The 23596-nt window shown below is 43.1% G+C and overlaps 1 protein-coding gene across 11 annotated transcripts in view; it reads right to left on the bottom strand.

Moving 5' to 3' along the window:
* Positions 1-23596, bottom strand: part of macf1a (microtubule actin crosslinking factor 1a) — a 292770-nt gene that overhangs the window by 251026 nt on the left and 18148 nt on the right. Inside the window, exon 1 of one of the 11 annotated variants that reach the window (XM_080786747.1) lies at positions 15126-15786. The exons of the other annotated variants lie outside the window; for them this stretch is intronic. Within the exon in view, the coding sequence (XP_080642873.1) occupies positions 15126-15219 (94 nt within the window). The 5' untranslated portion in view covers positions 15220-15786. Of the gene's footprint in view, positions 1-15125; positions 15787-23596 lie in introns of those variants that run through there. 11 annotated transcript variants of the gene reach the window in all.

Genomic DNA, 23596 nt, shown 5'->3' with positions numbered 1-23596 from the left:
ACGGCCAGGGAACCCCCGGGAGAGAGACCCATCCCCCACCCCACTGTGTACCACTCTTCATCATCCATCCCCATCCCTAAACACTCAGCTATCAGGTCACCCCATACTTACATACAACCTGGCGTCCCCATTCTGGGGCATTTTATATAGGCGAAAATGTTCCAAAAATGTCTATATGTCAAAAGTTTTAAAATGTAATATAATTGACCAGCCTACTCTCACAGAGCATTGCATCATGGTGCATTGAGAGCTTGTAGGACGGCTATTTTCGCCATTTGTCGGAAGACAAAACTGGCTTAATAAGTGTATAACATATGAAGTTGGCAACAAAGGCCCTGCACACAAAAAAGAGCAAGATTGTTTTGAGTAAGGAGGCTGAAGATCAGAAGGTCCAGTGTGTACGCTGTGAGGCAGACTGCTGGGCACAGAGAGGGCATCCAGTCCGCCACACACAGCTCTGCCACCAGCTCTGTGCAGGCAAAGCCTGGTGATTAACATGCCAATGACCCCTGGCAGATGGAGCACAGAATGGGACATGCCAGTTCACACAGACACACACACACACACACACACACACACACACACACACACACACACACACACACACACACACACACACACACACACACACACACACACACACACACACACACACACACACACACACACACACACACACACACACACACACACACGGTTCAAGGATAAGTGCACAGTGAAATCATTAGAATGCATCAATGCAGACAGGACATCGACAGGTAGACGTGTGTGTGTGTGTGTGTGTGTGTGTGTGTGTCCACATGTGCAGTGTGTGAGAGACTATGCATGCTCAGTTGCTCACAAGTACCAACCCACCTCTACCCATCTTTCACCTCTCAATCAATATTAAGTCAACAAATTAACACATGTGCTGCTATATTGCTATCGTGTGTGTGTGCGCGCGCGCACGCGTGTGTGTCCATCGATCTCTGCGTGCTGTCAGTGGAGTCAGCCTGCATCTTGCTAACATTTCCTAGATAATTGCTCTTCAGAGTTCAGACATCAGCACACGGGGAATAACATAGAGTATTTATTGTTGTATTGTTAATGCATGCTGTGCATGCGCTGGCGAGCAATTATGCGTGTGCCTGTGAGTGACTATATTACTGTATCCATTTATTGTTGTTATGGTTTAGTTTTATTGTTCATTGTTCACCATTTACTTTCACTCTCATCAACTATAATGCCTTGAATTTCCCCCTGGGGGATAAAGGAATTAGTTCAATTTCACCAAATGTACACATGTTATTACATGAATTATCCGAATACAATATGCATTGCTCACATAGTCATGCATGCGTTGCCTCTGATGAAACAGAAAGTGTCACAGAGCCTACAGGCCTGCATCTCTTCTACACACAAAGCTTATTGACTCTGTCACAGGCCTAAGGCCAGGGAGGCGACTTCAAACCGACTGTATGTGGGGTGTAATATAAATGGGAGGATATACAACACTGAATGGAATCAATACACAGATGTGATCCGATCCCTACCCTGGATATGAATAGCAAAGCACATAATGTCCCTTTATGGGAAACTATATCAGAGGAGAGGTAGGGAATATGTGAAACATTAGAAATTAATAGTTTGATCCCTGCCGTTGTCCTTGCATTGGTGAATAAAATTACATTTCATTCCAATTCATTTGTTCAATTACCAGTAGTAGAGGCCTATAACGCAATAATCCCAGTTAAGAATCAAATTAAGATCAGTGGAAACAGACACAGACAGACACGCTCGTGCACACACCTCATATAGATGTCCCTGGTAATTTAAGAGTTTCTCAATTAGGACTAGGCTAAAGCCTGTTAAGAGAAGCACCTGGGTTTTGCTCAGATTAACACCTGCATAGATAGACTACTCATCTAGTAGAGAGGGGGGGGTAAATAGTAAAGAGAAAGTCTACACAGTAAAGCCCTCTGTATAGCTCTGAAGGTGTATAAAATGGACCCACATGGGGGTCGATTTTGTTTTAAAAACACCATTAACAATAAAGAGAATGTTATGTTTGTTTTGTCACCGTCATCTTCATTACATCAGCTAATCAATATGAACTCCCCTCACTTCACACAGGTGTGATTTTTACTCTCAGAGTTAAATGAACACAGAGGATTATTTACTGTGAGAAACACTAAGAGAGGATGAGGGTGTGAGGAAAAGGTAAGGAAAGAAATGGCTTGAAAGACAGACAGTATAAATGTAGTCTGACGAGTGACGAGACAAGGAGAGAGAAATGAGAGAGGAAGAAAAAGACAGAGGGTGTCATCTCTCAACCACATCTTGATGCGCCACCGGGCAGCGGGAATGAGAAAAAAGGGTGAGGGAGAGACAGAGCCTGTCACTGAAGGAGAGAAGTAGCGTGTCATCATAATCTTATGATGACGGCTTCATGAAGGATCCAGGAATGATCACACAGGGTCCTACACTCCTAGCAGTGACCGCAACAACAGATTACTGTCTGGTACAGGATTTGTATCACACTCTCAACATTTAAATTCCTGCTACCTGGAAGGGTTGAGCAACTCCTGTGCAACTGAAGAGAAAAACCTGGGACTTAGTATCTCCATGTATTTTCATTGACAATGACATTTGTCTTTGTTTTGCTGCAGACTTTACAATGACGTTAGTTAGGAGGACATGGTCTGTGTGCAAAAAAATATATAATACCAACATTGCCTTAAGCTGGCTGTAACAAATTGTTTGTGATCATCTTTTTAAGACATTAGGAGGACGGGGAAATGGAGCTCATTGTTGAAGACTCAGAGAAGATGACGGAGCAGGAACTGAATGGAGTTTAACCCATTAACACCAGGAAAGCATCTGTGTCATTATGTTAGATCTTAGTGTTGGCTATTCAAAAATAGCAGATACAAGCTCACAGCAAGCTCGTAGATCTGCTATTTCTGAATATTGTTGAAGAATCTTGAGTGTGAGAACTGCTGATTTAGAAGGCATTTGTAGAATCGGCCTGGTGTCTTAATGGGCTAAGGAACAACACTAAATAAATAAATAAATAAATGGGAACATAAAACCCTGATTCACGCCGACTGTAGGCATCGTTTGCGGCTGAACTAACAGCATCTCAGCAGGTGTGGTCAATGGATGCACACAGGCACAATATTGAGTGTTGACCGTGGCATCGGCTTGATGAAAAGCCGATGCTGCACCACGTGCACGCCAAACACCTGACCCAAGTAAAAAATGTCCAATTTCAGAGAGGCAAACCACAGGGACAAAAGGCTGACAACGTGAGCTGGGAATGGCTTTTCTATCCAGGCAGACAGTCCTGAAGTGTGTGATAATAACCATTATATATTGTATCAACGTTTAAGACAATCAGTCTCACATTCTGCATGCCAAGCAGGCCTTGAATGACTGCTACTCTAGTGCACGGTATGCAGTTACGCACCATGCTAAATTACATAAGAGAAGCTGCAGCAAAACACCCCCCGTCCCAACTCTGGAAAGGAGAACAATGGTACGGTCTTGGCTCTGCATCGGCTGTATGAGCGAATCGGGACGTACCACTGTGACGAGACAGCGGGGGTGTTCTGGTTTCATTCTATGCTGTTGGCATAGTAAAGTGGATGAATGGGATTAGACTTTGTCCCCTGCTGGGGGGTGTCTGTGTGTGACGTCCCGTCAGGATACCCCAGATTAACCACACAGCCTCAATTTGAATGGCAAACCCTCACGCTGCCACACACACATACCACACACACACACACACACACACACACACACACACACACACAGTAGGCTTATGGATCACAGACTGCATACACTCATACTAGGGAAAGAGTAGTGTTGCAGGGGGGCCTAGGGGCCAATATGGGATGTGGAGAGTGAAATGGACAGAGCAATTAGCATAATATACACACTCAGGCATGCGTAGTAGCACACATGCACGTGTTAAGGGGGCTTCTTGAAGTGAGGGGCCGAACTAATTTCTTGTTCGTTCAGTGGTACATGAATGTTAACACTTAACACTAGAGCAGACACGCATCCATGTGCATGAAAGAGTGATAGAGAGTGATAGTAAGTGGGGGTGTGTGTGTTTGTGTGAGACTGTGCATGTGCACGCGTACGGTTATACTGCTACGTTACCTTATGTTGACCTCACACCCAGACCTACATTTTATTTCCTATGCATGCGTGTTGCATAATATGCACAGATATTCATGCATTTTATAATTGTGTAGCCTACAGTGCATGCTACAGAAGACAAAATAGTGTGTGTGTGTGTGTGTGTGTGTGTGTGTGTGTGTGTGTGTGTGTGTGTGTGTGTGTGTGTATAGCTACACTGTGCAGTCAATAGGGACAGACTGAGGAACTGGAGCATATTAAAGTCAGCGCTGTCTCTTTCTCTCCTCTACACTCTCTACTGACTGTGTCTGTGTATCTCTCTCTCTCTCCGCCTCTCTTTTACCTCTCTCTCTCTCACCCATCTCTACCTACCACCCACCTAGGTTAGAGTCGGTCAGCCCTCTCACAGCCACTTAGTACAGTCTTTCATCTTTAGGATTTAGCTCCATAATGTGTACACATAGTACGTAGCAGTCTACACTCTACATATGAAGACACTGATGGCTCACGCAGTCAACAGAAGGCACAAATAAACGAGGCCACTTCCCACAAGCACACCGACTTTGACTGAATTTGTTTTTTTACCATTCTGATTATGCTATCCTATCATAACAGTCAACATTTGCAGCTCTGGGAATCAAACGTGTTCATGTACAGCCGGATCTTACCGAGATGCAAATATATGAATATGAAAAGAATATAGACAATCTCTTCTTCGAAGCATCTCCACTGTGCTCAACACAAAATTGTCTCACTAATTTTCACAAAACTAAACCTAAGTTGTAAGTAAAGTAAGTAACAAATATTTATGGTTGACAACGTCCAACAAGAGTCTGTTGTCTCCCACTACCCCATTCTCCATTCTCCCTCTCTCTCTCACACACACATCTTCCATCACCTCCATAAGCTCCCATCTCTCAGCATTTCATCCGTGCGGGACACAGAGACGGATGGATATCGTGTCGGGATGACAGGGTGATGGGTGGAGGGCGGGAGCAGCGTAGGTATAGATTTACCTTCCTCTCCCACTCCACCCACTCCATCGGCAGTAATGAACGGAAGAACGGGAGGGAGTGTGTGGGGGGGCCGGGGGGGGGGGTGTTGGTGACAGCCAGGGAGAAGTGTGACAGGAAGAGAAGAGAGGACTATCAGTATTCAGTAATGAGTGTGAGTGATTCTCATTCTAAAATGAGAAGCAGAGACCAAGGAGAGAGAGAATGAAAGCAGGAGAAACAGAAACGAGGCATTCAATTTAGTTTGACCCCGGTTCCGCAGATAAAAGTGAAAATATCAGATCTACAAGCTCACAATTAGCTCTTTTCTGAATCTTTGCCTCTTTCTTATATCATTTGACAATTAATTTGGAGACCCCCTCCAAATCATGTGGTGACCCACAGGTTGAGAACTACTGCAGTAGATTAGCAGCTTAGCCGTAGCCTCACAGTACAAGGCAACAATGAGGCTAATTTAATTGCATAACTCTTCCCACCGTGCACCTCACTGCTATGCCCTACCTCCTCCAACACCTCAAGCTCTTCATTGTGTGAAGGAAGAAAAATGGGAAATTGAATCAGGGATGAGGGAGAGAGAAAGATGGAGAGAATGAGCAAGGGAGAGAGAAAGAATGTAGACGCTAGACGGTGTAGCTAGCATCACCAACCATGTTTTGTCTGTGGTGTGTGTGTGTGTGTGTGTGTGTGTGTGATACTGTCCCCTATAGGGCTTTTAGAATAGACACCATGATTAATTTATTAACCGCTCCTCTCTTTACTTCCCTCCTTCTCTAACCTCTAGTCTACTATATCACCCTCTTCCTCTCGCCTCCCACCCTCTCTCTCTCCCCCTCTATTGCTGTTCACTCCACCCATCTGCCTTAATCATGGCAGGGGCACGTTTCCCACACACACACACACACACACACACATAATGCACTTGCCCACCCAACACATGCATACAGTAATGGATTCCTGCAGATTGTGTTTTGCAATGTGGGACCCCTAACAGAGGCCGCAGAACTCAAATGACTCCGGTGAGCTGCAGAACCATCAGAGAGAACTGACCCCAACGTTGAGGAAATATCCTGTCAATGTGACAGAGATGTGGGTCAGCCAAGAGAGCCTTCTCTATTACAGTCTGGCTTAGGTTAACAACAGCCATGCATGAATACGCTGCCTGTGTACTGCTGAGAGGAGGAGAGGAGAGGACGCAGTATTTCGAACAGAACGTTGTTATTAACTGCCCCCTCATTTGGGCATTTCACACGCAACGACCCCCAATTGCTCTATCATTCACACTAATCCGAATCTCACACGCAACGCATTGTGGAGCCTATTGATTATTGGACAAAAAAAATCAGCTGGGGACTGGTTATGCAAGAACAACACGCAAGGGTGTGTGACGTGCATGCGAGAGAGACAGAAATGCCTAGGGGTCTCTTTCTGTGGGTGAACAGGCATCCCAGTGGACCCCAGAGCTAACAGCTGTCCCCTCATCACCCTGTACATCTGTGAACGTTTGGTTTCCCTGCTAGCTTCTCACATTTACATTTTAGGCACTTAGCAGAGGCTCCTATCCAGTCAGTCCACCCTCCCATTTTTCCAGGGATTCTCCCATATTTTATCCTTCTGTCCCACTGTCCTCCCGTTTAAAAATATATATATATATATATATTGTAAATATCCAGGTTTGTTTAACCTTGCTCCAGTTTAATAACACACTTGCCCAACCTATGCAGGACTTTAAGTAAAAACGAGCGCTTCCCGATTCCTGAGACAATCGCAAATGACTATGGTCCTAGAAATGGTCCTGGGTACTATAGGAACCTAAATGACTATGGTCCTAGAAATGGTCCTGGGTACTACAGGAACCTAAATGACTATGGTCCTAGAAATGGTCCTGGGTACTAATGACTATGGTCCTAGAAATGGTCCTGGGTACTACATGAACCTAAATGACTATGGTCCTAGAAATGGTCCTGGGTACTACATGAACCTAAATGACTATGGTCCTAGAAATGGTCCTGGGTGCTACATGAACCTAAATGACTATGGTCCTAGAAATGGTCCTGGGTACTACAGGAACCTAAATGACTATGGTCCTAGAAATGGTCCTGGGTACTACATGAACCTAAATGACTATGGTCCTAGAAATGGTCCTGGGTGCTACAGGAACATATGGCATGATTCCAGTATAGCCGAAGTACACACATGACACAACCCCCCCACCCCCAACACCTCAACCTCCTTGGAGCTTGAAAATTGGCCCTATTTTCCAATCACAATGTTGCCAGGTATGGTCCAAGCATCTGATCAGCTCACGTTTGCTGTCGGTGGACATCCACCAAATGGCGTGGATGTCAAACAGGATGTTTGTTAACAGGATATTAACAGGATCCTGGAACAACTACAGCTCAGTCATCGTTTGGTCACACCTGCCAAGGGCCATCCCGGATAGAGCTATAGCTCTGCCTGCGATCAGTTTTCCTGCCGGCACACACAGTGCTGGAGAGAATGGGGCTAAACGGGAAGTAACTCACGGAGGGAAAGAGGGAAGGGAGGGAGAGGGATTGAGAGAGACGGAGAGAAAGTGACAGAATTAATAGTGGGAGTGAAAATAAAAGGCAAGGGTGATAGGACGGAGAAGATGATAGAAAAATCTATATTATATATTCATTCTGACAGAGGGTACCCCTCCCCCAATTTACCAACTACAAAGACATGTGCCTCCAGAGACAAACTGGCTCTATGAAAGAGAGAGAGAGAGCAAGAGAGAATAACTGTATGACTGAGAGGAAGGGGTTGTGTTCTTGCGGGCAGTGGTCTACCATGAGAAGGGAGAGAGAGAGAAAGAGAGAGTTGGGGAGGGGGGGGGACTAGGCCATGTGGAAAAATCCAGCTGTAATCATCCAACTCTATAACTAACAGTAGCCAATGGCTGGCCTGTCTAGCCATCTTTGTTTTACACATATTTCATATTTTACACATCTCTCTCCATCCCTACTTATTTGTAGCCACACACAGAAGAGAGGGTGAGGGACCCTCGACCTCCCTTCTCTCCCTCTCCATTATGGCTTCATATATCTCACTCTATCTCTTTTATCCTCTCCCTCTCTCTCTGCATCAAGTCTCTTCTCGTGTCCAGTTCACACACACTGAAGTGCTCCCTGTGTTAACTAGGGGAGGATTCAAGCACCACTAATTCAATAACCAATATTTGAGCTCATGGAATTAAACTGCCTTTTATGCAAGTAGGCTACTTTGATAGGGAGGAGACCATGGAAAAACACTGAGGTTCTGCAGGCATCCGTGGCGTGTAAAGCACCGAAGAGCCAGGCAAACGCACAACAAATTTGACAGGAAGAGCTAGCCTCACTCAGCGTGCTACTTCCTGTGTTCCATAAAAGAATATCTTTCCCCTTTTGTAACGTACCGTTATTGGCCTGTGTGTGTGTGTGTGTGTGTGTGTGTGTGTGTGTGTGTGTGTGTGTGTGTGTGTGTGTGTGTGTGTGTGTGTTTCAAACATACACATTCACAGTCCCACATGGGTGGCCCTGACTGATATGGATATATCAGTTGAAGGCCTAGTTGTCTTTTCCTGTGTCAACAGTCCTCTGCCTAAGGTCACAATGACAATAGGAAGATGCACTGCACTGATTTATGTTAGAAAACGGATAAGTCTGGCCAAGAATAACATTGAGTAAGTTGTGTAAACGGGCAGGATTTTGCCCTCATAAGACCTCTCTCTCTCATACGTAACGTAAGTAGGGTACGCAAACGCAGACAGTCGATTTGATGCATTGTTAAGTTCTACAATGTGTCACCTGAAATTCTTACCACAAGTTCACCCTAGGTTGCAGCAAGGGTTTCTCTTTCTATAGTAGGTAACAGGACGAAGCTGTCTTTTTCGACGTGTGCTCTTTTCTGCTCCATCTTTTACAATATAGCACTAAGCAGGCTAAAGTTTCAAAGTTACTGCAACTCAATGTGGGTTCATTACACCCACAGGGACCTAAGAACCCATGCTGAGTACTATGTACTGTACATCCAGGCCATGCATCCGCAGACTTACATTAAGTCTATGTTTGAGCCACTTGGTGGTCATCGTGTTCTTGAAGCATTGTTCTTCGTCTGCCGTATTTCCCTTACCGGGACCTTGGCCTACATTTGTGTCTTCCAAAGCCTATCTCTGTATAGATCTCCTGTTTTAATTGAGCTCCCCTTAGGCTTATGTAATTGCTAATATGCTTCTGTTAAGGGCCATTACGATAGAAACAAAACAGCAGAGATACTTACAGTAGATCCACAATGGTTTTGACAAGTTGGTTCAATCATGACTTGACGGATGTAATGTATGTACATACATTACCTGGTGCATTTTGCCTGGTGCGTTAATTTGAATTATCTGTCAGTCAATATGGCTGACCACTAAGATAGTGTGTGTGTGTGTGTGTGTGTGTGTGTGTGTGTACACCTCATGTTTTTCCACATACAAGCCCAGCCACCATTGCTAATATCCTGCCATTGTTACCAGTGTACTGCGCGCGCACACACACACACACACACACACACACACACACACACACACACACACACACACACACACACACACTTAAGTCCTATTGAATGTCCCTCTCCTGTTTCAGTCAGGTGATGCCACGGCCCACGAGCACGACCTCAAGTTCACATTTCTCACGCCATTCTTCAGCAGAAATTCTACAATAAGGACACATATAAACCATATGAAACACAGAATCACACACACATGCAACAGCATGCAGGGTCAACATAAAAGCAACTTCAACGCTGCATTGATTCAAGTACACACAGAGAAAGGAAGGGGAAGAGAGTGTACGGAAAGAGAGTTTGTGTATGGGGGCGTGCAGTGAAGGAAAACAAAAGGGCAGGAAAAGAAAGAGCGAACTCGATATTGCACGAGACAAATGGCGCACAATTGCGGCTTGCTGCTTTCAAAGGCCGTACAGTACACTGCAGAGACACACGGCAGAGGCTCTGGGCCTTGTGTGAACCTACAGTATACATGACATGTCCTATATGGTTACACTGTGCGTTATGTTGATAATAAACAGAATGCACAGCTCCATAAGCTGTGGGCCTAGGGCCACCGGGAAAGTGACAATCTCGTAGGATGCACACAGGCTATACAAAACATACAAAAAGGAGTTTATGGTTATGAGGTCATGCCATATTAAAAGGTATTATCCTTCACCTGCTTTATACGCACAACAATGAACATATTGTAAACTGTATTTCAATCAAAATTGCGCACGTCTCGGTTACAATTCAGGAAGATTATTAAAAGAAATTGTCATACACTTCAGTTCAGTGCAATGTAAGGTCAACAAATGTATTTTTGAGTGGTGCAACCACTCCAAGGAACAGCAATGTCCGTGTTAACCTATGTGACTGTGTGTGGCTATGAGTACTAGTAGGGGCAAATGTGGCGCTGTTGTGCCAGAAACAGAGACATAGTGTTGCACTGTTTCCTAGTGCTAATTACAGAGAGAGAGAGAGAGAGAGAGAGAGAGAGAGAGAGAGAGAGGAGAGTTGCACCACTCTGTGTCAGCCATGCCCAAATATGGAGTGTTGTTTAGGTCAGAACAGGAACATATACAGTATGGTGGGAAGGAGCACGGTCCGAGGCCTTTTAGAATGATGTCAGATTTCTGTATGCGTCTCTCTGCGCCCCTTTATTCCTATATATAGAGTTCTGTGTCAGCCCTGCCCAAATATTAGGCATGTAACGATTCACTCAACTCACGATACGATTCGTATCACGATATGAGGTTCACGATACAAACAATCACGATTAAACAAAAAATATTTCCCAGAAAATTACCAAAAAAATAAATATATATATATATTATTATTTATTTTTGGAAAATAGATTTTTTTATTTCAATAAATCGATTCATATCATGGGATTAATATCGATATATCGTTACATGCCTACCAAATATGGAGTGTTGGGATGTCAGAACAGGCCAGCTTGTGGAGTTCTGTGCCAGGCATGCCCAAATATGGAGTGTTGCGAGGTCAGAACAGGCCAGCTCCATATACTGCTGGGCAGTGGCCCGGTCCAGAGCCCGGGCAGAGGCCTTTTGGGGGTGGTTCTGGACAACCGTAGGTCCGACCGACTCGACACCGGACACTGCACCCCCTGTGGTGGTGTGGAACGAGTCTGTCAAATTTGAAGACGGTGGGGCTAACGGTCCTCGAGTTACGTGGATTACACACAGACAGACGTACAGACAGACGTACAGACAGACAGACACTTGGTGAATTTATAGATAGATGGCCATTTTAGAAGACTTTTGATGCTGTATATGTGGGTGAACTGAACTGCAAATAAAAAGAAATGCCGTTTTTATTTGAATTATATGGATGGAAAATATAGGTAAATATAACATTACAAGAGGATTAAAACTGGGTTTTTCCCCCCCTTTTTGGTTTGACTGCCGTCCAAACTGTTCCTTTGGAAGACTTTTTGTTTTAGGGTAACATGACCCTGAAAACAATCATTGTGGTTTCTCCCTGCAGTTACAGTATGTAGACAGAACCCGGAACCTCAGACATACCTCAGTGCATGACTCAACTGTTCCAGTGTCAGTTCCAGTCAAAACCATTTGAACACAGCAGTCAAAACTTTAAGGGTGATTTACTCTTTCTTGTGCTCCGGTGTCATGTGCCGAAAATAGCCGATCTTCAATCGGCCTCGTTGTGAGGTTGTAGATGTGCTATTTTCAGTTCTCGACAAGTCACATAACCAGGCATTACTCAGCATACTGTAACCATGCATTTTCTACCTATGGTGTGATGCACTGTATGCATCTGTGGTGCTACTTTTTTAGTGTGCAAATTGTTGATTTGTTGCTGATTGAACACCAGCCGGATATTATCAGGAGCAATAAAAGACCAGCTCTCATCATCAAGCTCATGGCCCATTTGACAAGTCAACAAATGGCCGTTGACCACGATTGTGGTGGGGATACAACCTGTTGGATGGGTGATTATTGTACCCGGCAAATTAAGTGAATAGTGAGAAAAGTATCAATACCCTATTGTAGAAACATTCTGTTACAAGTAGTTTTCAAATGCATCAAAATCGCATTGTGAGCTTGTAGATCTTCAATTTCAAGTAAACGTATTGAAAATATTCAAGTAAACATGTGCCAAAATTGTACATTTTCCATGTTACTTTCCACCACTGGTGTCAACTGAGTGAGATTTGTACTTGTTGACCTGAGATCAGATTGAGTTGTGGCTGCCTGTGAGGATGTGATGACGTGTGGTCACTGATTCTGGATGAGTTCCTCTGAGAGACAAACGCTCTTCTGTTTATTTTGAATATGGTCACTGTTGGGCAGAAACCTCTCATCTCTCCATATTTTAACTTGTTGTGAAGATTAACACCCTACTTCGGATCGTACTACAGCGTCACACAAAAGTATCAAATGTAGCAGATCTGCAAGTTCGAAACGAGCTTGCTACTTTTGCTATTTTTATAGCAATCCTGAAAAGTAACAGTTTTGGAGACAGACAGACAATATCGTGAACCTAGTGCATACTGCATATTAAATATTCCATTTGGCACTTGGCAATTATTGGACAGATAACAATCCAAAGTCTTGCATACTGCTGGACTGTCCATTTATTAACGCATGACTCCTTGTGAAGCCTGTGGTGAAGGATGACTAGTACCCCTGCAGTGCCTTACAGTAGGCTATTAAGTAAAGCAACACTGTTGGCAGAGAAGAAAACGGAACATAAATTACAATCGATAAAATTACGCCTTAACGAGGCTCAATTATTTGTCACAGGCACTTTCACCATTCTGGATTTGCATAGGGTTCTGTGTGTGTGTGTGTGTGTGTGTAACAGGGAGAGAGGAGGGGGAATAGCTGCTTTGTGAAATACATAGATTAATTAATTAATGGACGATATTTTATGTCAACACCAGCATTCTACACGTCTATATTTATTCAGACATAAATCCACAATACAAAGCCAGCCTTGTCAATACAAAGTGTCTACAAAACAAGGTGTCTACACTCTACAAAACATAAATCTGGCTCATAATGTGAGTGCCTCAAAGTCTTTGATGTGACCGATGTTTGCAATATAACATACACCGAAAGACACATTTGACTTACTTTTCTGTGACATGCCTTTATTCCCACCTAAGTGACCCAACTGTCACTCCAGGGAGGAGATATCTACGTATAATTTAACCCAGGTCTTTTATAATAATAGGCCTGGTGGTTTTCGATTGACTGCAGTGAATACTTTATTAGTCAAATTAGTCAGCACATGGTACAGTCAGAGTCAGACCATTAAGGGACTTGTTTTGATTGGTCTCATCTCCCATGTATTCAAAGCACAGCAGACACAGTTCAACTCCACATACAGCTGAGAGGTGTCAGCTTTGCATGTAACCATGCCTTTTATCGTTCATCAAGTTGCCAGGGATAATTCCGGGGCATGTGGCTCCTCACAACAGCTAGATATTCTTTCTGTTGCCATAGCAGAGATGCAACAGGCTGTCATTAGACTAATTTCTCTGTGGGGTTTTTTCTCCTCTGTGGTGTGTGGATAACTTATATTATTAGAAGGATGACAGAAGAGCTAATTAGATGCACCTAGTACTCAACACCCAAAACAATGTCTCTCTTTCTCAATCCACTGATCTGTCCGTCTTCTCTTGCCCACCATGAGAGCACACACACACAGGATACGACAGGAAGCACGCACATCTCCAGAAATTCTACAGGTGCTAGTCAAAAATACGTACAATGAAAAAGGGAGGGATGTCCGCACTGAATTGTAGCTCGCGGAAAATTCTTTATTTGTAACAAAGTTTCGACCACTGTGGGTCTTCGTCAGGTAAGACGAAGACATACCTGACGAAGACCCACAGTGGTCGAAACGAAAAGAATTTCCCTGGGAGCTACAATTCAGTGTGCGGACATCCCTTCCTTTTTCATAGCACACACACGCACACAAGCCTCCAACTCAACTCACTTAAATTTCTGTCTTTCTCTAAAGGGTCATTTAGAAATCAACCTTAATAGACACACCCTACAAAACCACAAAGAGTCTAGTTTCATTACCAATAATCAATAATTAAAAGCACCTCTTTTCATCAGCTCTAGCAGCATCACAGATGTGACCAGTGTCTATTGGCTACCACGCATCCACCCACCCATCCTCCACACAGCTTCCCCCTCCCCTCCCCTCCCATCACACCGCGGTCAATTTCAGTAGAGGCATTCATTTTTAAAGCGCCTCTGCCATTGGGATTATAAAACTGCCAGTCTATTGGTGACACTGTTGTGTAGGTAGGGGGCAACGATATAAAGATTAAGTGGGTGAGACGAGAGCAGTCATGTCTGCAGTAGCTCTACAACAAGGACTACTGTGTTTGTTTGAGCAGTTTCTTTCTTTCCGCACAAGGAGTTTAAAAACGGATCAATTACAAACGTGGCGTCAACTGGCTGTACACAAAGCAGCTTTCTGGTTGTTTATGGGACACACACAGCAAACGCTAGCTGGGGCCATGTGGGGAAAATTCCCTGACGTTGGCACGCAGGGGACTTAATAAAAAACTGCTTCCTTTGACGTGTGTGTCAGAGTGAGTGTGTGTGTGTGTGTGTGTGTGTGTGTGTGTGTGTGTGAGTGTGAGTGTGAGTGTGAGAGAGAGAGAGAGAGAGAGAGAGAGAGAGAGATGAGATAGAGAGGCAGTCAGGGAGAGTATGAAAGAGAGAGAATAACAAAGATTTGAGTTGAGAAAAGCACGCAGATCGCATCGACTCAAATGCAGCACAGATTGGGGGCACACAGATACATTGTAGCAGTGCTACAAAGGAGAGCCTAGCCAAAACGTAAACAATGTAACAATCCAGATTATGACAGTGGTAGAGGATCAACTCGGCACACACGCGCTGCCTCGGCCGGTTTCATTGCTCTGCTGTTTCTCCCTCATACCTTTATATCGTTCCAAGACGTCTTCATAAGCTTGGGCGAACTCCTTCTCCTGAGAGTGGTTTGTCGGCAGCAGACCCGGTATGAATCCGGCCATGGTTGCTGCTGTGTAGTGTAGCAACCCGGCGTCGGAGCAGCGAGGGGTACCGCAGTAAATCCAGGACGCTGAGAGGAGCCCAGTCCTCTCCTCTCCTCGCCCAACGCAGCTGTCAAACCCGCTTTGCGTTTGAAGAAGCCACGGCGTCTCCCCGGTGGTGGCGGCGGTGGAACTGAACGTTATCCAACGACTCCCCCCGTCGCTATTCAGTGGTTAACCCACCATTGACGCATAATAGTCACGTTATAAGCAGTTGGCTTGTTAAGTAGCTAGGTTGAAAGACTCGCTGTAAAGAAAAATATTTCGAGCAAAATAAAAAAGACTAAACTAACGCGTCGTCCTACAGAGTAACATAATAATGCCAACACCACATTTCTAATTCGATAAAGGTTAAATAAACGCTATCTATCCATTATTATTGCGGTGTGTGTGTGTGCGGGAACACATCGTCCGCGCTCTGCTGCTGTTCTCTCAACACGTCCAGGAGCAAGCTTCTCCCACCCGGCGACCGACTGGCTGCTGCTGCTGCTTTATGTGTGAGATGAGCAGTGTGTCCGCAAGGGGGTGGTGGGCTCCCAGTTCCACCCGGCACTCCACCACACTGACGCTGGAGGAACTTCCTATCCCTCCCCGGCAATTCCCCACCCTTTTGTCGGCGTTTATGAAATCTGATGATGGAAGCCGGGCGAGCAGCAGCGAACTTAACTTCCCAGGTTTCCCACTAGCGTAATGGCCGCTTCTTTTCGCAGCTAGGCTTGCTGTTGCCTTCAGGTTTCTCTATTCTTCCTAGTTCCTGCAGTGGCTGTCAGTGTCATCCATCCTGATTCCCTAGTCTCTAGACCGGGCCACGCCACAAACCTCCGCCAGAGGAAAAATGCATGTGTGTGGCTGTGTGCTAGTGGTGGGCCACTGTAGCCTAGGTAAAATAGAGCTGGAGCGCCCCTCCGTGGTATCCCGATCTTTGTGGCAACCACCATAGAGTTACACACGTTTTCGTTTACATAAATCTCCAGTTGGTGGTGGTAGATGTGGACGCCTTTTCTCTGGGACATGTTCAATTTATATACTATAGGAATAGCCTGCCATCTACAGGCGAAAGAAAATAGCTATATGACAGCCTGACATGGTATACCTGGATATTGGATAATGCAGCGTTTGAGTGTATGCATATTGCGTATGCCAATAAAGAAAATGGTTTTGAGTATTCTTTAATCCTGAACTCTAAATTCAAATTGAAACAATGTACTGTTGTTAACCCCTAAAAAACATGTTCCTGCTGGGATTGGAAAAACAATAAAAGTCAATGACCCATTTTAAATAATCAACAATTTAAGAACACCACAGGAACAAGCCATGCATCATTTGATTTGAATATCTTACAGGACCCAGATGTCACAGCTTTTTATAAAGTCCTCTTGCCTGACTCGGGTGGAAGTTTAAAATGGAAAAGGTATAGGCCTAGTCATAAAAGGTTATTAAACAAAACCAAAACGCCTGCATAAAACATCAGGTATAGTCAATTTTATGCAGGTGAAATCTGCCTACAAATCTATTCTCTGGCACATGGCATGACAAACATCAATGTATAGGCCTACTCAGAATTGTCATTGTCATGTCGTCTTCGATGAATTGAGTATAGAATTGAGTATTATTATTATTATACTGTAGTATTGAGAATTGAGTACCCCAATGGAAACAAGCCAATAGGCTTTCTTGGGTTTAAATCCTCTTAGCAGACCTTGTATTGAACTGTACTTTCCCATGCTTTGTTTCTGCAAACTGCTAATAAAGTATTCAATCAATTAATGTCTAAAAGAGTTCCAGTGATCCTGGACTGCACCAACTCAGAGTAAATAAGGTGGTTGAATGGAGTGATAACAACGCTCTCATCATTAACACAAAAAAGACAGAAGAGATTGTTTTTGGTACACCAGAGATACACAGATCCCCCATTACTATTCATGGTGAACCGATCAACCAGGTATGTTCGTACAAATACCTAGGAGTAGTAATAGACCATCTTTTGTCATGGAAAGGTCAGATTGATTCAGTGTGTAAGAAAACAAAGCAAAGAATCTACTTCCTTCGCCGTCTAAGATCCTTCGGTGCTAGTAGACGGATTCTCCTTTTGTTTTTCACTTCTGTTATTATGAGTGTTCTTCAGTACTGTAGTACCACCTGGTATGGATGTCTGTCTGCAGCCCTAAAGTCACAACTGCTGCAACAACTGAACATTTGTTCAAAGATTGTTGGACAACAACTTCAGAAACTTTATACATCCACATATGATAACATCATCCTAAGGTTAGCAAGGAATATCTAATACTAAGCATGTGTTGTATGGAGAATATAGGTTGCTACCTTCAGGAAGGAGATATGGTGTACCAGCATACAATAAGGTCAGACTAAAGAGGTCCTTTGTCTACCAGTCGACCTTGAGGCTTAATCAGGAGATGTAGTAGCCACAGGATAATCTAAGCGGTGGATATTGCTCATGTCTTTATGCATGTAAATTGTCTTGTTCTTTGTGTTTGTATATGTGTTTCTGCATACTTGGCTGCTGTGTCGCAAGACAAATTTCAGTGTGAAGTTTGTGAACTGACAATAAAGTACTATATCATATCATATCATATCAAGACATAACCAAAAGCAGTGCCATTGTGGTTCAGAGGTAGCCTATCATCTCTTGATTTGATCCATGCTGACACAGACTATAAACGTTGAGACACTCAGGTGACAACACAATGTCCATCCAACTCATTCACACTGAAACTCTCGGTAAGGAAGGAACTTGTGGATTTTGTACACGGATTGGTCCATTTGGTTCCGTTTGCAGGAGTCTCCTGCCCTGCAAACTGGTGTCATCTCCTGCCAGTGCATCCATACATTACTAGGAAAGTCCATTCATGTCCCTGTTGTCAAGATTTCAAGCCAATATGTCTTCATTAGGTGAAATGCCTCATTGGATAAACATATTGTCAATAAAAAAGGTTTATGGATGGAGGTTCAAATTGTGTTAAATAGATGTTAATAGTTTTTACAGTGATTTACACAGCCAGCACCTCATCACTGTGTCTGTCACCTTCAGAGCCAGGATGTCTGTATACGGTATGGTGTAATTCCTGCCTCCAGCACATTCACCACTATGTTTCCCCTTGTATCTATAACCCTTGTGCTTTCTAACGATCTACACAAAAAGTTAAACAGCAACATATTCCACATTCCACGAACAAGCATTTCTTATTAAGCAAACTCAATTTTGTAAGCCTAATCCAGAACTACTGCTTGATGCGAAATGCAAATGCATACCCACCATAACTGAAATCATGCAAAATGCACCCACCATAATTGAAATAAACAAACCAACAGCCATGATACCACAGCAGATTCTTTCCCAGACTGAGCTTTGTGTGTACAGGAAACCGATCCATCACCTCACAACCGATACAGCAGCAGCACTCCTCCTGCTAAAAGGAAATATTTCCGCTTGCAGTGTGGTTTGCTGTTTGCTGTTTGTTTGCCGTTTGCTATCTCAGACAGAACCGGCAGTGTGGTTTGCTGTAGTATACTATCTCAGACATAACCGAAGGGAGCACTCTAACCTGTAAAGCCTACAACGGCGTATACACGGCACTCATTATAAAATGTCACATTTGTCATTGTTGACTCTTTCAGAGCTGAATGCCACACTCTGGAAACAAAATACCTTTTGGCCACAAAGCGATCAATTTTGAAACATTTGTCTTTTGCAAGCTTTTCTGTGTTGTGAAATCCCAGAGGGAGACACAGGAGAGGTAAGCAGATAGGCTATAAGGGGACACAGGGGAGACAGACAGGCGACTGTCTGCCTCCTCTCCTGTCTGCAGACTGGGCAGAAGATGTGTCCAATACCTTATTTAAACTTCACTATACAACATGTTGCATGCTAAAAATATAAGATCACAACTCGTCACATCCATGACGTGCTGTAAGCTTGTAGAACTGCAATTTTTGGTGTGCGACACATGGCTAAGTATAGCCTAAGTTAGGTATTGGGATACAGCAAGACAGGAGGCAACCATGGAACATGATCTCCTCCCTCTGGATGTATGCGTGTGCGTGCAAATGTGCATGCAAACGCACGTGTGTGTGTGTGTGTGTGTGTGTGTGTGTGTGTGTGTGTGTGTGTGTGTGTGTGTGTGTGTGTGTGTGTGTGCGTGAGAGAGAGAGAGAGATAGACAGAGAGAGACAGAAAAAGATAGAACCTGTCCTACACTCCATCTCTCCAATCCCTTCTGGCCCTCTCCATCCATAAGGCAGAAATACTCCAATAAGCCAATAAGCCAAATTATTTAAAATATTTAAGAATTCAAGTTGAACTCTCCTCTTAATCGTCACAGTCCTAGATTTAGAATAAATAAATAAATCTATGTTTAGCAAGAAGCAAGACTTTCCAATGAAAATAGAATAATAACAATATTTTTAATAATAAATTAATATTTAACTATTATTAATTAATCTAGTATTAATCTATTGTAATTCTTATCAGTCAATGGTTAAATGGTTCTGCATTTCTGTATTTTGTCAGGTTTTCTACACTGCACTTCCCACCACACTAACTGCATCGCCCTACTGCCATTACAGTGCGAATTGCGAACACACATCACATTATCTAGTCTCTGATAAAAAACAGTTGAAGACCCCAGGGATCCAAAATGTGTCTCTCGAGTTCCAACACACACGCATGCACAGATGAAATGCAGAGCAAACCAGGCCAGAACACTGCCACCACTGCCATTCACACCGTCAGACACGCACGCACGCACTGACACACTCACACACGCATGCGTGACGCACACACACTAATACTCTAGTCAATGGTATTGCCACCAAGCAGCATAAATGCAGAGAGGAGATGTGGGATGATAGGAGAAGAGAGAAGAGAAGAGTAGAGTAGAGTAGAGTAGAGTAGAGTAGAGTAGAGTAGAGTAGAGTAGAGAAGAGAAGAGAAGAGTGTATTGGTTATGAGTGACTCAAGGTCCCACACTAGGGGACAGAGGAATGGCTCGTGACTGATATGTCATTATATAATATTGTATTACACTAAACACACAGCACATAACAATTACCATGATATGCTGTAATAAAGAGAAAACAACCATATGTTGCATACCATATGTATGCTGATGTCTATCCGCCAAAGGCCAAAGCAAATGTACTATATTATTATCTGAGAAAAAAAAGGTGTGGGTGCATGTCTGGAACCTTTACAACCCCACCTAGTGGTGGAGAAAGGACACTACAGCAAACTGCATGACTTCAGCTATTTAGCGGGATAGTGTGCATGTGTGATGAAACATGCCATGAGTCATATTTCTTCTGTCACTGTCTGTCTATGGTGTGTGTGTGTGTGTGTGTGTGTGTGTGTGTGTGTGTGTGTGTGTGTAGCTTCAACACATCAACAGGATACAAATAGTAAATGGATTGCATTTATATAGCACCTTTCTAGTCTTTCTGACCCTTCAGAGTCACTTCAATTTTTAATTAACGTTCACATGCCCACAGTGGAAACCATGCAAGACAACACACTGCTCATTGGGAGCAGTTAGGGGTTCTGTGCCTTGCTCAAGGACACTGCAATGCACAGTCAGGAGGAGCCGGGGATCAAACCAGGAACGTTCCAATTCCAAGACGGCCACCCTACCTCCTGAACCACATCTACATTTTAGACATTTAGCTGGAAATCATAACAAGGGTGATGTACAATGAAGCCTCAGTGTCTTCCTGCGAAAAGACACAATACATGTGGCTGCTGGTGGACAGACACGTATTTGTGTGACATTGTGTTTGTTTGTCATCATGGCTTCATCTGCTACCCATCCATTCTACAGTCTAATTGGTTCCATTTGTACACTCTCTAAGATAAATTAACACTACTTTGTGTGTGTGTGTGTGTGTGTGTGTGTGTGTGTGTGTGTCTAGGCAGCAAGACACAGATGATGTTTTGTTAACTCTGACGGCCGGCGGGGCAACAGTGTGAGAGAAGTTGGCCTTGCATTGGTGTTGTTGCTGATAACAGGAATATCTCTGTCTGTCTCACTTTGTTATCTAAGGTTGTTCCCCGTTTCTGACTGGGAGTATTATAGTTGAATATACAGTATAGCTCACAATGCATCATGATGTGATACTGTGTTTTTTTAGTAAAATATTGTAGCTTGTATGCATTCATATAGATTACTTTACTCAAAAATACATGTGACTACTCACTACTGCAATTTTATTTCAGTACCTACAGCCATTAGTAAGGTCTGACGCAACTTTATGCGTTAGAACCGGTTCCCATCTGGAAGCATCCCTCCTCACTATGCCAACCTTCCTGTCAAAAATAGAAAAGAAAAACTACCAGAAGCTAGTTTTTCGTTTGATTTTTCGTTTCAAATTTTCAGAAAACCTTAAAAAGTTGACTTATGCTAGCCTATGAGAGGCCATCAACAAAAGAGGGATACCAGGTTGGAATTGTTTAAAGAGAGCACCGTCTCTCCAGTAGGTTGTTACAACAATCCAGACAAAATGTGTTGAAAGATGTTCTGACAGCTTTGCAGACCAACAACAACTTTAACAGAAGAACATTGTGTTGTTATATTCAAGGCCTGATGTCATGACCTTTAAAAATGCAGGCCCTACTGTAGGTGGGAAACTCTAAATGTATCTAAACTCAAAATTATTAAGAACAACACACTTTAACAGCATGTTACCTAATGTGCTGACAATAACTCTGGTATGTACATATGTGAATTAAATGAGTACAGATTTTCTCTTTAACTTTTTTTATTTTCTAATGGCATTACAAAAATAGAGAGAGAGAGAGAAATAAATACACCAAAATAATATAGGTATATTTACAGTACATGGACACAATACTGTATATTCAGTGCATACATACACATATACATTTACAGTGTACACAATACAAAAAGAAAGAAAATACATATCTCTGTCTGATGGAAACTTAATTATGTCCAAAACTGTCCAACTATTCAAATTCAAAATTTGAAAAGTAGCAGATCTACAAGCTCCAGATCCAGGGGTATTTGGGGGGGGGGGCTCTTCATTATAACAAAAGTTGAGCGCTGCCATTCAACAGCCACCCAGATTCCATCACCTCCAACCACATCAAACACCTTCCCACATTTCATTACTTCCAGCCTCATCAGCCATAAAATGTAACTCTGAAAGAAAAACATACTGTACATCTTGTCTGCCATTTCAATGAATAGGATCTGCACCATATCTTTCAGTACGAGGTGTGTTAAGACCCAATGTGTTATTTTTGGTAATTTAACTGTAAATTCAGCTATTTGGTCCCAAAGGTTACCCAAGGTTTAACTTTTTTGCTTCCTAGAAATGTAGTGGAAGTGGAGTAGAATGAAAGTCATCATCAAGTATCCAAAAATACAAATACTCAAGTAAAGTACAGATACTCAAAACAATTACTTGAGTACAGGGTTAGTTAGTGCTTCTATGTGAGATACAATGCCTAACTTTATAATAATTGGTCTATGATATCCAACCATAGCTTATCTATTAATTCTACCCCTCTAAGTACAGAAATGTAAGGACTTAACAATAGTTACTTTACCATATCGTTTGAAATGTCTTTGTCTCCATAACTTCAGCTTCTGCATATTCTCTATGATATTCTCGGTCCCGTTGGTTCGCACTTGAATGTTTGCTATACTCAAAGTATGCACCAAGTGAGTTTACAGGGCCAGTTGGCCAACTTATATGAATGAATACAAATAGTAACACGGCGTGTCCTTTGCTCTAGCATATGACTTCAAATAAACAGATTTCCATTCACTCTGGTATAAAGAGGATATTCTTGACAGTAAGTAACTAACGTGTCATGTGGTATCTATTGATAATTACTCTGGAATGTGACTTCAGATGATAATAGTGACATTTAAGTCTTGTATATGATGTCAGAGATACAGTATACTGCTTTAACTGTGGTGGGTCAGTAGTTACGCCTATGGCTGAGTGTGCTATGAGATTTTGTCTTTAGAATGGACTCCTGTGTCTTGGTTTTGGGTCATGTGTTTTTTTTAGTTTATGTAACTATGAAGTATGAATGTCAGTTTATAGTTCACACACACACACACACACACACACACACACACACACACACACACACACACACACACACACACACACACACACACACACACACACACACACACACACACACACACACACACACACACACACACACACACACACACACACACACACACACACACACACACACACACACAAATCAATTCAAATCAAATAAATTCAATTAAATCTTTTATCAAGATAGCCAGCTAGCTCCTCCTGTCTCTATAGTGTTATTTAG

The sequence above is a fragment of the Protomyctophum bolini genome (assembly GCF_963924005.1).
Source record: "Protomyctophum bolini genome assembly, chromosome: 17".
Taxonomy (NCBI): Eukaryota; Metazoa; Chordata; class Actinopteri; order Myctophiformes; family Myctophidae; genus Protomyctophum; species Protomyctophum bolini.
The sequence above is the reverse complement of the archived record's forward strand: the minus strand, read 5'-3'. Positions and strand labels throughout refer to the sequence as shown.